General features: G+C 31.2%; 3 protein-coding genes across 6 annotated transcripts; 2 read left to right on the plus strand and 1 right to left on the minus strand.

The window, feature by feature from the left end:
- The first annotated feature begins 4,258 nt into the window (after positions 1–4,258).
- On the plus strand, positions 4,259–9,659 carry LOC109594654 (zinc finger protein Xfin). Its single transcript, XM_020009925.2, has 4 exons — positions 4,259–4,487; positions 6,019–7,507; positions 7,583–7,699; positions 7,754–9,659. The coding sequence occupies exons 2-4, from the start codon at positions 6,063–6,065 to the stop codon at positions 8,907–8,909; spliced, it is 2,718 nt and encodes a 905-aa protein (XP_019865484.2). The 5' UTR covers positions 4,259–4,487; positions 6,019–6,062; the 3' UTR covers positions 8,910–9,659.
- Positions 9,660–10,092: 433 nt separating this feature from the next.
- On the plus strand, positions 10,093–11,961 carry LOC109608894 (DNA-directed RNA polymerase III subunit RPC4). 3 transcript variants are annotated; one of them, XM_020025485.2, is made up of 6 exons: positions 10,093–10,316; positions 10,375–10,721; positions 11,062–11,118; positions 11,419–11,495; positions 11,551–11,742; positions 11,800–11,961. In XM_020025485.2, the coding sequence occupies exons 1-6, from the start codon at positions 10,153–10,155 to the stop codon at positions 11,911–11,913; spliced, it is 951 nt and encodes a 316-aa protein (XP_019881044.1). In that variant the 5' UTR covers positions 10,093–10,152; the 3' UTR covers positions 11,914–11,961. The 3 variants fall into 3 exon arrangements, with proteins under 3 accessions (XP_019881044.1, XP_019881203.1, XP_019881120.1); XM_020025561.2 differs by having other exon boundaries at positions 10,094–10,316; positions 11,065–11,118; XM_020025644.2 differs by lacking the exon at positions 11,062–11,118.
- On the minus strand, positions 11,948–15,257 carry LOC109608735 (prolyl endopeptidase). 2 transcript variants are annotated; one of them, XM_020025376.2, is made up of 11 exons: positions 15,101–15,257; positions 14,759–14,855; positions 14,213–14,707; positions 13,852–13,991; positions 13,641–13,800; positions 13,390–13,590; positions 13,151–13,336; positions 12,834–13,096; positions 12,431–12,777; positions 12,187–12,377; positions 11,948–12,133 (listed from the first exon to the last, which is right to left on the minus strand). In XM_020025376.2, the coding sequence occupies exons 2-11, from the start codon at positions 14,822–14,824 to the stop codon at positions 12,068–12,070; spliced, it is 2,115 nt and encodes a 704-aa protein (XP_019880935.1). In that variant the 5' UTR covers positions 14,825–14,855; positions 15,101–15,257; the 3' UTR covers positions 11,948–12,067. The 2 variants fall into 2 exon arrangements, with proteins under 2 accessions (XP_019880935.1, XP_019880862.1); XM_020025303.2 differs by lacking the exon at positions 15,101–15,257 and adding an exon at positions 14,911–15,048.
- Positions 15,258–15,750: the final 493 nt, after the last annotated feature.

The following is a 15,750-nucleotide window of genomic DNA, read 5'->3' on the forward strand; positions in this document are numbered from 1 at the left end:
ATTATTTTTTTTTTTTTTCAATTTAAAGTAAATATGAATGTGGATTTTATACTAAAAAATAGTCAATCATAAATATTTATAATAAATATAAATAAAAAATGAAATAAATTTATTAATTTAAAAAAATAATATGTTAGGTTTATTTAAATAAATAAATATAAAAAATTATTAATTTACACTTTAAAACAAATATCGTTGTAAACTAAAAAATTATTTATTCATATAAAAAATATTTTATTCAAATAAATAAAATTCAAATTAAAATTGAGTTTTATGCCTATATATTGTATATAAAAAGAACGATTCAAAATATATATCTAAAAATAAATTATACATGTACAAAAAATTTGTTATTCAGAAATGTTTATAAAAAATATATGGTATAAAAAGAAACACTTGTACATGAAATATGTGTGTAAAATATATTAAAATTATTCATAAAAATAGAATTAATAAAAATATTTTATTCAAAGAGTAAAAAATAAAATAAATTGATCAAATATAGTAAGTTACTTTTATTTTAAATTAAATGTCAAAGTAAATTTTCTGCAAAAAATAGCTATTCATAAAACATTTACAAGAAATAGAATAAATTTAATAATTTGTGTATCAGTCTATTCTTATAGAAAAAGGACAATCAAAGTATGCAAAGAAAAAATAAAATGATTATTTTTGACTGTTTTCGTTGCACCAAAATATTTAAAAATTTTAACTTTATGTATTAGTGGGCAAACATTTTTTCCATTAAAAAACCTGGACTTTATTAAACAGTAACATAAAAATGAGATTAAAAAGGGATAAATATTGAATTTTGCACATCAAAATTGAACGAATGTGAATTGAATGGATATGAAAATGAAACTAATACCCTTGATTTAAAAGCAAAAGTTAACAAAGCATCAAAATTTTATGAATGGATTAAAATATGTGTTATTTTCATAAAAATCGTCAACTCATACAGATAATATGATTATAGCTTTTCCATCAAGTTTTTAAGCCCAAGCTAAATATGTATATGCGAGCTGTGTAATCGAATTACCACAATATCATGGTGTTTAAGTATTGAACGTATTATATACCCACTATGAGCCAAAATTTACCACGTTAGCGCTTGACATTGTTTGGCCTGTGTGATATGATTGTGATTTGCTTACTTGTGGTTGTTCTGTTGGCGCACAGAATAATTGCCATTATTTCCGCCAGTATTAACAGACATCAGTGTGAACAATCAACACTTACCATTATTACGTTAAATCCACACACAAATCCGGATTTTTAACATTTTTTTACACTCGTTATTTCATCGAAATTGTCATAATTACCATTATGGAAAAAGTTCAAAAAGTTTCTACACATTGGTTTGTTCTCACGTGAAAAAAAGTATATATATATAATCAATGAAAACGTTTAGACTCCTTAGAAAGGTGTAATAAAAATATTTGAGGGTGTCCCAAATTAGCTGTCACAAAAATTTTCAGTTTAGATGGAGACAAAATGACCAAAGATGAACAAACTTTACTTTTTGTATAGTATAAGTATAGTTATAAGTATAAAATGTTGAGATAATATGTAAGATAACTTTTTTATTTAAAAAATAATTGAATTTGCCTTTAAAATGTCAAAAATCAAGTCTTTCAAAAATGTGTAACTATAATAAAGATAATAAATTATTTTAATTAATATATAACGATATATCTGGTAAATTTCGTGATAACTAATATTATTGGGTATGAAAGAGGGTGTTACTAGTAAATTATTATTATTTACATTATTAAATGCCAAATTATTTTATTTAGATACAGGACTACTCAATTTAAAATAGGTAAGTGGATTACTTGGTATATTAAGGGTAGAAGGCAATAAGGGACGAAAACGAACATCTGCTACAACTTCAAGTTTGTGATAACAGTGTATATTTTACGTTCATCAAAATTTGATGATTTTATGATGAAATATACACATAAAATTAAATATTAAATATTAATTTCAATAGTTATTAAATTGAATTAAATTTAATTTTAAATTTTACAGTCCCCTTTTCTAATTCACAAATTAGTTTCAAGCCAATATTGAGCCAGATGAAAGTCTTCCTTCACATCGAATCTTGATTAAAATGATGTACATGGCACATTACATTTATAAATTAAATTATTTCTTTGAGATTTTCCAAATAAAATTGAACTTACTTATTAAACATTTTGATAAATTTTAACAATAATGTAATATAAAATATTAATCACTGCTTAATATTATCCGATATGTAAAATAAGTTTAATATGACTGTTATTACCATTTTTCAGAGGGGTTTACTGAATTATTTTCTATAATAGGATGTTATTATAAATAGTAAGTAAATTATTTATTCACAAATTTAAAAATAGATTTCAGATACATGTAGACCTTTACTTCAATGTACATTCATGTTTTTATTGGTTAATCATAAAATTATAATAATTTTGAAATATTAATTAATTAGAATAAGTTAAAAAATTATTATTTTTGAACCAGAAATATGTGGATAATCCTCTACAACTTTTATGTTTAATATGATAAATTTCCTTTTTAAAGTTATGAAAAATATTTTATTATTATTCATAATATACAGAGTGCATTAAACAGATTTTTTTTAAAAATATAATTATTATTATTATTATTATTATTATTATTATTATTATTATTATTATTATTATTATTATTATTATTATTATTTAGTTTCAAAATGTATAGTTTTTTTATTTAGTATAGTTTATAGTATATTTATTTTCTATATAAAATTAAGGTATATGAAAACTTAAATTTTAGTGCCAAAACCTCTGAATAACTGAAAATAAAAATCGATTTTATTTTATCTAAATATACAGATAACTCTATGTTTAAAAGTAAATTATAATTAATTAAAACCCACATAAATCAATATACGAAATTCAGTAAATTCCAAAGCAAATCCAAATATTTTAAAATGGTTGACTCACTCAGAAATTCAGTTCAATCATTCATCAGATTAAGAAGTCAGATTTTGGTTGTTAGTGTATCTAATTTAAAATAATTTATTTTAATTAAGAACAGATCATTTAAAAAATGAATAATACATATTCATTTGAGTTATTTTAAATTATTCCCCAAGCTTCGTCTCTTTTGATTGTAAAATAAAATTACGAACTTTGCAAATAGAGACCTCTTAAGAAAAGAAATTGTTATTAAATAAAAAACTCATCAAAATTTAAACTCTTTTTAGAAGGAACTCTTTAAAAATGTCTAAAACAATGAATACATAAATAGCTTTCATCGGCGGATACACGTTTGATGTTCCGTCGTTCAAGAGATTGAAATATTCAGAAAATGGGCACGTTTAAAAGGGAAAACGTAGGTTAGCAATTAAATTTCTGCGCATTTTAAAAAGTAAATTTAATCTATTCACTCTTGAACCAGGTACACTTATATGTACGTATGTCCTCATCAGTACTTTCTGTCTTCTTTTAGTACGCCCACCCTTTCAGTCCACCCTCCCTATTTCATCATTTTCGTTGCTTGGCAACATTCACATTACCCCCTAATACTGCCCCTCTGTTCCTATGCTCCTATTTTACTTTTTATACGACAATGTTGAGACTTACTTATCAATTGTCTTACCATTGTTTTATTAACAGATGAATCTTCTCGTTTTTGGCTTGGTGATGTTTGTCACCACTATGGTAGCATTAGGATAAAGTTTTGTTTGTTTTAATTACATAATGGGGCGTTAATTAACATTTATGCATTTGTACAATATGAAAATTATTAAAATCATTTAGCTGGAAAGATATTTCGTAATTATATTAAGTTTGTTCAGTTAACATTTAGATACAGCATAATGAAATATCAGGGCAGGATTTATTTTATGTCGTGAGTGAGCTTTAATTAATTAATGGATTGTTGAAACGTAAATTATAAAATATTCCACGTGAAAAGGAAAAGAGATTGAATACTCATATAATGTATATAAGTCAAGTAGTTGATTAGAAGTCATAGGAAACGGATTGCAGATTCAGTTCCATCCGCAGATATCGTGGAGGTGTATAATCGAAGGAAAAGTGTGGACGCGAGTAAGTGAACAGGGGCGAAGGGGCGGAGGGTGGTAGGGGCGAGGGGGTGGAGAAGCGGCGGCGACGAGCGAGGACGTGGGACATGAGGGTGGCAGGCAAGGCTGGAAGGCTCGCAGGCAGGCAAGCAGCATGGAGCAGCAGCAGGGCAGGGGTAGTCGGGATGTAATAGTGGGGTAGTGGGGTGGTCTGGGCGGGGGTAGGGAGCCCCGGACAGGCGGTAGCGGGTGCCGCAGCATTGGGTGGGTCAGACTTCGAAGGAGTAGACATTCCATCCGTTTGCTCCCGTGTCCCGCAACCAAATTGCACACGTTTTCCTAAGTTTTAATTTAACGATAGTGTACGTCACAGCCAGTGAGTGTAAATGTCATGCTTCTCAATGTGTACTACAAAACCTTATTTTACATGGTAAGTTTTATAATATCATCCCTTCCATGCACTCGCATACGTTCGCTCATACGTTCGTTGTTACGTTTCTTTAGCACCGCAATTTGCCACCACCGACACTGACTCACTACGCTCAGACGCACTCTTCCGCCTATTCCTTCGTCTGTAATCCCTGTTCTATGAATTTTATCAACTCTGTTCCCTTTCTCGGAGGATTCCTTTCTCCATTCCTTCCTGTTTCGGACGTTTACTAACAACAAAAACAATAGTCATTGGCCATACTGCACGGATACCAAAACCTCAATTTTTCAGCATCATCATATCATATTTTTGTGGCATAATTAATTAGATTAATTACTTTGTTATGTAGGATGGTCTTTAATCACCTGTAGTTATCAAGGTACAGCCAAATAACAATAACATTATGAATGTAGCACATCTCATCAGGATAATGTTGGACTTGTGCTTTGAAATCGATTTTCCAACTTGTTTACATCTTTTATTGAAATAACAAGTTGGCTAATGAGGATGTAAACATACTATAAAATCGTGTGTCAATTCCTATGATTATTTATAGTTTGAATGAACTAAACAAACCCAATTTAAAGGATAAATTTACATTTAGGTCGTATTTTAACTCACAAAATTGTTTCAATTGACTGGCATAGCATCCGGAAGCTTGAATCGTGAAATTTGGTAGTTTAACAGGCACAAATTAAAAAATGTTAGCTACCAAATTAATTTGTTTTTCTAATTTTGTTTGCACGTAATTATAATAATAGTAAAACTTTTAAGATCTTATATAATTTTAAGAAATATGCAGATGAAAGCTCATCAATAACAAAATGATTAAACGTTTGAATAGTCTGAAATACTTAATCATTATAAATACAGGGTGAGTCAAAAGGAACCACCGAAACTTCAGAGTGATTCATTTTTGCTCTAGACCAAATATTATGAAAATTTTTTTTGTTTTGTAAAATTCTGTTACAGTTTAATTTTTTTTATTCTAAATTATATTCTGAAACCCTTTTATATTTTAATATAAATTTATTCCATCTGAATGAGTATTTGATTATTCGATGTGGTCTTGTTAGTTGGCTCCACTATCTCCAGACCTTACCCCAATATACGGTTTGTTTATCATTTTATTTAGAGGAATAATGAGTCAAAAATAAATCTACAACAGCTTCAAGTAATTTAAGTAAAATTCACATAAAACCCCTTTAATTGTCATTTAAAATTAAGGAATTTTAAAAATTAACGTAACAGTCATAAACTCTTGCATTTGAGTGCCAACTTTTATTGAATCAATAAATTCAGCACCAAGTCATAAAGTCATACATAAGTGCTAACTGTTAATTCAAACCATAAAATCAACATCAATAATGTTAAAAAATGTATATTTATAGTAACATCTTCGAAACAAGCTCAATTTCAATAAATATTTCCTTTGAAATATATAAGATTGTCCCAACAGTTGCTGCACAAAAAATATTAGCACAGCCAGTTGGTGATATTTTATTACAACTAACACTTAATATTTTTCCAGGTATTGGTAAAAGCCCAGCCTCCTCAGTGAGGTCGTAGACCAATATGGAGGTGGCCATGCCCATGACGGGTTCCGCCATGGATTGTTACGAAGATATGTTTAAAGAGATAACAAGAAAACTTTACGGTGAAGATGGTTTACCTGAACTAACCAACGACCGATTAACAACATCAAGTCAGGACCGTGGTTTGACGCCAATTGACTATGATGTGGATACTCCTATTTTGAAGCCGGAAGAACACCTGACAGCATTCGGTTTAGCAGCCCTGATGCAAAATGGCTTCCCCCCAACCGGAATCTTGAATCCGAACTTTCAAAGTCACAAATCATCTGTACCAAGCGGAATAGGCATTAATTCAGGTTTGGAAGATAAATGGGTGACAAACGATGATACATTGCAGTGGACTCAATCCAAGATTGCTACGTACAATCCCATACAAAAGTTATTCAGGTGCGTTGAATGTGATTGTGTGGGGTACCTTCCTAGAGTGGCCGAACATTGGTTGGGTACCCATTCGAACTTAAGAGCATTTCACTGTTCCCAATGTCCCTATGAAAGTGCTTGGGCGCGATGTGTCAGGATGCACTTAAGTCGACAGCACAACATAAATACAGATGAATCTTGTGATATTTTAACGAAAAATAATCCGGTACTAAAAGAAATAAATAACTATTTACAAAGGCTAAAGAACAAATTAGAGTCAAATTGCATAAAACAACAAAGTAACACCCAAGTTGTGGACGAATTTCAAACGGTGAACTCCTCAAACTTGCATTTGTCAAATGTCCAAGGAAGTTCACCAACAACCACTGAACAAACGAATAATACCAACAAAAGATACAGTTGTACGTACTGTCCTTATGCAACTGACAGAAGAGATCTGTTTACCAGGCACGAAAATATTCACAGAGAAGAAAAGCCATTCCAGTGTTACGTTTGTCAAAAACAATTCAACCGTGCCGACCACGTTAAGAAACATTTCTTAAGGATGCACAGGGAGCATCCCTACGACCTCAACAGAATCAGACGACATCCACCTAAAAATGCATCCGGCATGTCTTACTACCAAAAATATAACTCAACACAAGCAAATCCAGCCGAAAGTCTTAACACATTGAACTCCTTATCCATTCCAAATGGATTCAACAATTTAACCAGAACCCAACCGACAAGCACACGAGTGACCAACGACATAAAAACAAGCACCGGTAAAACGGGAACAATAACTAAAAGCAACGGGAAAAAGAAGGGGGAGAAGAGATTCACTTGTTGTTATTGTTCCTGGTCGGGTGTTGACAACTGGTGTCTAAAAAGACACATGAATACGCATTTGAAACCATTCGTTTGTGGACTCTGCGATTACAAAGCGGCAAGATCGGAAAGGCTCGCCACGCATGTCCTGAAAGTTCACAACAAGAGGGCTTGTGGTAAATGCAGTTTTCTAGCGGATGATCTCACTCAACTGACCAGTCACCAACAAGAACATCAGTAAGTAAAAATGTTTTTGATTTGACTTCGAATCGATTAAATTACTGGAATAATGACAAATCAATTCATTTTCAGTCCACTGGAACAAAGAAACCGTTCCAGTGGCAGTAACGTCCTTCGTACAACAAGTTTTAACAATACGTCGTCGTCAACAAATCAAAATCCAACCGCTTCAAACAGTGGAGTGTGTAGGTAAGCAAATAATGCACATTATTGTAATAAATACCCAAACAGTTTGATTTCCAGTTCTAATACATCGACGCTGAAATCTCATGATTTAAGTGCCGCCGCTGCACTGATACAACAACACAGCAATCGATTTCTCCAAACTGATTCAAAGCCATGGAAGAGTCATACACCGAAGCAACACGGAGCAGCAAGACTGTTTAACTACATGGAGGCCAGTGACGGTTCCGAACCGGAATCAGATTCGCGGGGTGCTGACGACATGAGTCGAATTAACTTAAGCCATAGGATTCAGTCGGATTTTCATGAAGCGGGAGATGTTGGTAGCCAGGTGGACGAAGAAAATTGTGACGAAATGGAACTTCCACTATTCTTCTGTTCAACATGTGGTTGCGAATTTGAAGATGATATGTCGTTGGAAACACATCAGTTTACGCATCGCCACAATGCCACATCTCCCGATTCAAAAGAAAATGTCGATCCAGATAAGAAATACAAATGTTGTATATGTGATGCGCATTTTGATAATCAATCTGCAATTATGACTCATATGTTGGCTCACTCCAGTTTGGCGACCAAACCGATATACAATAATGTCTCTAGTAATTCAAAAAGCCGGAGAAAGCAGAGTCGACCTAAAAAGATTGTGTTACCGTTTTGGGATTCAGATGAAGTAGAAGTATTACGACACTTAAACGGCAAACTCCGCAAATGGAAAAGTGCCCTTTCAAATACAAAAGGAAACTGTAGAAAGTTGGTAGATAAATATATGGCACAGCTGGTAACTAGACGTGGACTTATTTGTATTTACTGTAAAAACAATGGTTTGAGTCGTTACCATACAAGAGGTAGTCTAGCTTTACATTATTTTTGGAGGCATGCTAAAAAGAGGTTCAAGTGTGAACACTGCTCCATGCAATTTCGACATAGATATCAGTGCGTTCTACACAGTAGTCGTGTTCACACCGATCAAAGTCAAACGTCTACATCTGTGCCTACCATGACAAACAAAGAACCAACCCCATTAGTACATACAGACTCGGCATGTTCTTCGCAAGACACTAACCCCTATTTCTCGAATCCTCAAACAGTACCTGATACTTCTGCTAATACTCACAAGTTAGGCATGTCTTTCTTCGATCATTCATTCATTCATTCTCCAAACGTGTTGAACAATCACATGCCAATTATTATTCCAACTTTTCCACCAAACTAATCTAAATGCGCAGTCCAAAAATTCTATTAACTCAAATGTATATTTTTTTAATGTGATGTTACAACAAATAAATCAAAATTGTTTCATTAATTCACACAATTGCTTGTAAAACAAGTTCAGTATCGGGGCAAATTTTGTTAAATGGTTTTGGTTTTCTTTCTTAGTTTCTTCCATGTGGTCTTCCCCTAAAGAACTGGCTTCCGTTAATTTCATACTTGTTTTTTAATGCAAATGTTTATTAAACTTAAAAAATTGCCCTGATATTTTACACATTGTATCAATTTTATATCTATATACATGTTTGTCGACAATTGTTCGTATGGCTACCTGGTACACATTTCGCATTTTATTTATATTTTATGGACACTAAAATAGATTTTTAGAGGAATATATGCCTAAGATTAATGTATTGTATCCGGAGAGATACAATGAAGAAGTGTCCTTCAAAATTTTTTCTTTATGAGCTTTTACAATAAATATTTCCAAACCTATCAAAAAATGCCACTAAAAAGATGGAATACGGTGGTATCGATATTTTTATTAAAGTATATAGTATAAAAATATTTTAGGAAAAACTTGTGTGCAATATATTGTTTATTTATTTTTAATTATATCAAAGACTGCAATATTGTTATTTTATATGTTTTTGATGTTATTGTTTAGTTAAGTGTTATTTTTTATTATTATTGATGTAACGTACTGTGTTTGTATTATTCAAAACAAAATTAAATAAACATGAGGTAAATTTAAGTTTTTTTTTGATAAGAATAGCGTAATCAATTTTTTTGTTGTATTACGCAACAAACAAGTGGTAATGTATTTTACTTTTTTAATAATGACTGGGTAACGAGTATTAGAAATTTGAGTTTTGAAGGGTTGGGATTTCCCAATTTTGTTAGTGACATACAGAATATAAAAAAAAGAATTAATTTTTTAGTATTTCTGAATAATTTACTATAAACATAAAAAAATTTTCAAGAAACTTAATACAAATTACAACTCAAAATACGTAGAAAAACTACTTACTATATAATATAAATTGAAGATTAAATTTGATAAAAATAAATCGCATTCACTTAGCGGAATGTTAGGACACCCTATATATACGTATCCCAAGTTTTCTTATTTTGCGCAGAAAACTTAACGTTGGCAATGCCGCAACACGTTGACCATTGTTATGACAACAGTGTGATATAACCTCAACTGTCAAAATAAACTTCTGGATGTTGTAAAATTTTTAAATATGGAAGAAAAATTACTAAAAAACCTAATAAAAAATGAAAAACCGGGGGGAAATCGTCTAAAATCTATTAGAATGCCAAGAGATTTGAATTTAGGAGGCACGAAACCAAAGAAAGTTTACACGCCTAACCTCAATGTAGTCAGAAACAAGGATAAAAATAAAGAGTAAGTTACTTCGGAAATATTGAATTGGATATTCGACTGAACACAAGTATTATTTTAGATTCATTAAGAAAAATGAACCAAAACAAAGGGGACGTGCCTCCCTTGACAAATCAAAAACAAACACCAGGCAATCTCAATATGTACAATCAAGTGGTGTATTTGCGGATGGTATGGGTGCAGATACGGTGAGATTTAGAGACAGAAGATCAAATATCAGAGACAATGAAGAAAGGAGTAGTATGGCAGTTCCAACTATTAAAAAAGATCAAAAATGGGAAGTGAATAAGGTAAATGAAGATCGTGTGATTGATGACATTATGGGAAATGATAATGAAGACAGTGATGACGAGAAATTAAGCCTTAAACCAGTTACTTGGTGTGAACAAGATTTTAAGTTACCTCCAGGTGGGTAATTATTTGTGAATTATTCAATTTTTAACTGTGTCCTAACAACAAGCCAATATCATTGCTTAATGTTGTGTAATAATCACATTCTGTAGTGTTGTTGTAATTTTATATAGAAAAAATTCTATGTGTACAGGTGTGTCTTGCATTTGAGCTTGTCTATGTATAATATCATTTGTTTTATATTATCTTGCCAGATTTTCTGACTTAACAGTTACTCTCTTAATAGAAGTATTTAACTCATTAGGCAATAGTATATTGATGGTACAAACAAATTAAATATTGCTTCTGTAATGCAAATTTATGTTTGTTACAAATTGTAATTTAATACTTTTGTTAGCAGCTCCAAAATTGACTATTAAAAGTGAAGAACCAACCATCACGCGATTTAGTAAATGTAATTATCTTGACAGGTTTTGTATGCTGCTTTTTATTCTAAATTTTTTAAGATGTATTTGGGTATAGACTTCTGCAGTAAATTATTAATATATGGAAGGAATTTTAAATGTAGTGCTAAAATAATGTAACTAAACTTTATTAAAACATTTAACATTCATTCTGTATATTGAAAATACTGATTCAATTCAGTTTTTTACTATTATAACATTGACATTTAGATTCAATATTAATAAACCCAGTTTATGATTTGAAATACACCCTATTAACTATTTAATGTATTAATGCTCATTTATTATAGATGATTCATTTGATCCCTTAACAGAGTTCAGAGAAGACTGTTATAGTGATGATAATCCCAATCTATCAATTTGGAATGTAAGTAATTGTTCATAAAACAATATAATAAATTATAGTTTCTACTACTTTTCAGTTACCTGAGTCATTTGCTGGTAAAGGCTTCAGTGATGACCCAAAAGTTACTAAAGTATTAGACTATCCACTATCTATGATGTTAGAAGGCCAAATTGGGAAATTAGTTATAAGGAAATCAGGAAAAATGCAGGTTCAAATAGGAAATGTGATGTATGATTTAGAATCTGCAGATTCAAATCCAACGAAAGAGGTTTGTTTACTGAACTGGATATTAATAATTTTCTAATAATTTATATTTAAATTGTAGGATATTGTCAGTATTTCAGATAATGGAGGAAAATTAAACGCCAGCGTTTTAGGGCCAATTCAAAATAGGTTCATATTAAATCCAAACTGGGAAATGCTTTTAAAGCAAAGTTGATTATTCGAATATTGTATATATTTAAATAAATAAATTTGTTAAATGTCACTGGATTTATTTATACAATAATTACATTTTGGCGATAATACAACATGAACATTAGAAAACTTGTACAATAATATAAGAACACTTTGGTTTAACTCCATCTTTAAACCTAGTCTTTAAAGTTCAAATTCAAGGATCTACCAATGAAGCAGAATGTATCAGTTACTTCATCAATCTACAAAAAAAGAATGGTTAATATTAATACAACAAAGAAAATTAATTCCTTACGATTTTGGAAGTTGGTTTTCCTGCACCATGTCCTGCTCTTGTTTCAATGCGAATCAAAAGTGGATTCTTTTGGCTTTCTGCTCTCCCAACTTGGTGTTGGAGTTGAGCAATAAATTTCAAAGAATGCAAAGGTACTACACGATCATCATGATCTGCTGTCAGTAACAAAGTTGATGGATATTGACCGTTTTCTAAAAGGAATTGTGTAATTTAACTACATTAACTGCTGGGAATTATAAGTTACCTGGAACTTTAATATTGTGAAGTGGTGAGTATTTATATAAATACTTAAATTGATCTTCAACTTCAGAACACCCATAGTCAGACTTCCAAGCATAACCAATGGTAAATTTATGGTATCTCAGCATATCTAAGACTCCAACTTGGCATATGGCAGCACCAAAAAGTTCGGGTGTTTGATTTATACACGCCGCCACCAATAATCCGCCATTTGATCCACCCTGAATTGTTAGTTTATCTACACTAGTGTATTTTTGTTCTACTAAATATTTGGCTGCATATTGGAAATCATCAAAGCAGTTTTGTTTGTTTTCAAAGCGGCCTCCATTGTGCCAATTATCACCATATTCACTAAAATATTATTTATTATTTAATTGTTGGATGAAAGGAGATTTTATTTATTTTACCCTCCGCCCCTAATATTAGCTAGTGCAAAAATGCCGTCAAAATGATTTATAAATATTAGTCTGGAGACACCAAAAGACGGAGTTAAGTTAACATTAAATCCTCCATATCCATACAGCAAGCATGGTTTAGTTCCATCTTTGACTAAACCTTTTTTGTTAATAATAAACATTGGAATCTTTGTTCCATCTTTACTGGTATAAAATACTTGCTGAGTCTCATAGATTGATGGGTCCAAATCACCCACTTTTGTCTCATGGTAAACCTATTTTAAAATGAATGTTGGTCGTTAATTCATTAATTAAGTTAAGTAGCTTACCGTATCTTCAATTTTATCGTTATCAAAGGTAACTTGATGAACAATGTTGGGTGTGAGGAATGAACCAAAGCTGTAAAACATTTCAGTGTGTTTTCTCTTTCCGGAAATGCCTCCAATCGTTCCCACATCCAGTTTAAAGTCGTACAATTTCTTGCCTGATATTAGATCGTGAATTTGCATTACGTTCTGAAAGATACTTGCGATAATAAATTAACATGAGACTCTTTTTGCGTACACACCTTCACGTCTTTTAAGTAACAAACCACCAACATATTATTATTAACAATATGTGCCCAGTCTAAAACATCTTTAGGATTTTCTGGTATTAAGTCTTCCCATGCCTCTTCTTCTGGTTTATCCAAATCAATCATAACAACTCTGTAATTAGCAGCATTTTTGTTGGTACGGAAGTAGAATTTTCTATCGTTGTTTGTAATATACTATAAAAATATAAATTAATACAACATTAATTATTATTAGTAAAATTTACCTCATAATCGGCATTAAATTCTGTTACAATAGGTTTCAAATCCAACTTTCCTTCAACTTTGTAATCATCTCGAAGTTCAGCATAATACAATAAATTATTTTTGCAGCCTTTAATGGGAGTCACAACCAAGTATTTTCCACAATCAGACACATGAGCAGACCTACAATTAAACTGGCTAACTTAAAACAAACATTGCCTAATATTCACTTACATTCTAAGTTGAGGGTCTTCAAATTCTACTACAACTATATCCTGAGATTGATCAGTTCCTAACAAATGGTAGTAAAGCTTTTGATTTTCACTTGATTTTGTTTCAGATCCATCGGCTTTTCCAGTTTGATCCAAATACGCCTTTAATTAATTTTTTTTATTATAATTAAATGTCCTAAATTAAGCAATTTATTGGAATTAAACATAGTTAAAACAAGTAAATAACCTAATAATAATGTGTGAAAGGTTTATGTGCTAATGTAGTTGTTCCTTGTGGATGTATGTCTAAGAATATATAAATACATGTATATGTAGGTGAAATAAACTAGACTTTGTTGTAATATAACACTATAAACACTTACACCATAGAAAAAGCCTTTGTTATCATGCATCCAAGTTAGTGATGAATATTTAACTTTTTTCAAAACTTCTTTATAATTTTCACCAGTTTCCACATTCAAAAATTTGATCTCAATCCAATCTGATCCACTAGTACTGAGACCGTAAGCAAATGTTTTTCCATCTTCAGAAAAAGCAGTATTGGACAGTGCCACAGTTCCATCATCAGAAAAAGTGTTTGGATCCAAAAATATTTTTCCTTCAGATTTCAAGTCATCAAGTACATAAATGACACTTTGGTTCTGTAAACCAGTGTTCCTGTGCTGATAGTATTTATCCCCATGACGGAATGGTATTGAGGATTTAGGATAATTCCATAATTTAGTTATGTGTTCCCTGAGCTTCTCCTTGTAGGGACAACTGTCAAGGTACGGACGTGTAAGGGCGTTTTGGGCATCTACAAATGCCTGAGTCTTTTCAGAATCTGGATCCTCCAGCCACCGGTAAGGATCCTTAACCTAAAATTAAATTTTTTGTAGGTTTATAAATTAAAATTATTGTTTACTTACCTGAGTACCAAAGTAGTCATCCACTACAGATTCATCCCTTGCAACTTCTGGATATTTAAATGCCATAGTTCTGGTAAAAACGCTACTAAGCAGTGCTCTAAAACCAAAGTAAACTTACTTACTAAAAACAATTAAATTACGTTCGTCATTACCGGGATTTCAAAATATTTGCGGTCATATACATTTAACATTTAACAATTTTAGATCTTATTCAAATCGGAACAATAATTTAAAAGGAAACAAAACAGTGATCCACAACTTGACAACTTTATGCTAATTTTAGTGACCGTTTTGTATAGTACGCAACAGCAAAAGATAAAAATGATACATTCGGGTTCTTACCTTTGGGCGATATATTCAAAACTCAACAATGATATGCGAAATACTGCGAAAAGTAGAGTAGGTGAGCCAATACTTTTTTAGTTACTGCTGAAAAAATACGAGGGCCAGTCCGTGCATTTACCTGGATAATAGATTTGGTGTAGCTAAAATGATTCGAGCATAATAATAATATTTCTGGTAATTTAGGTGAATGTTCTATACGAAATTATTGCAAATTCGTTATCTTATGACACGTATGTGCACATACAACACAACCCAGATATTTTGGGAATTATTTAATTGAGTATTATATTTATTTGTTTTACACACACTGAATATACGTCGTACCTTTATGGAGATAAACAATATCAATGTTATAAAATCTAAAATAATATTTATACAAGTATTAAATATTGTATTGCATATGGTTTAAATCATTTAAATAATAATGAGATTTGTGGATCGTATTAGTTGAGTAACGAGGCTATTACTCAATGTTTATGTACAATAATAATTAATCGCACTATTTCAATCAATTTTTTTTTGTAATAATTTAATAAAATTAAATAAATAAATAATATTCAGGTAAATTTTTGGAATATTTATTCGTTCAGAAAAAGGTTACTGGTGTCCCCACTGTATAGTGACAACCACAGAACAGTGACAGTGAC

This window comes from Aethina tumida, chromosome 1 (assembly GCF_024364675.1).
Source record: "Aethina tumida isolate Nest 87 chromosome 1, icAetTumi1.1, whole genome shotgun sequence".
In the NCBI taxonomy this organism is placed as follows: Eukaryota; Metazoa; Arthropoda; class Insecta; order Coleoptera; family Nitidulidae; genus Aethina; species Aethina tumida.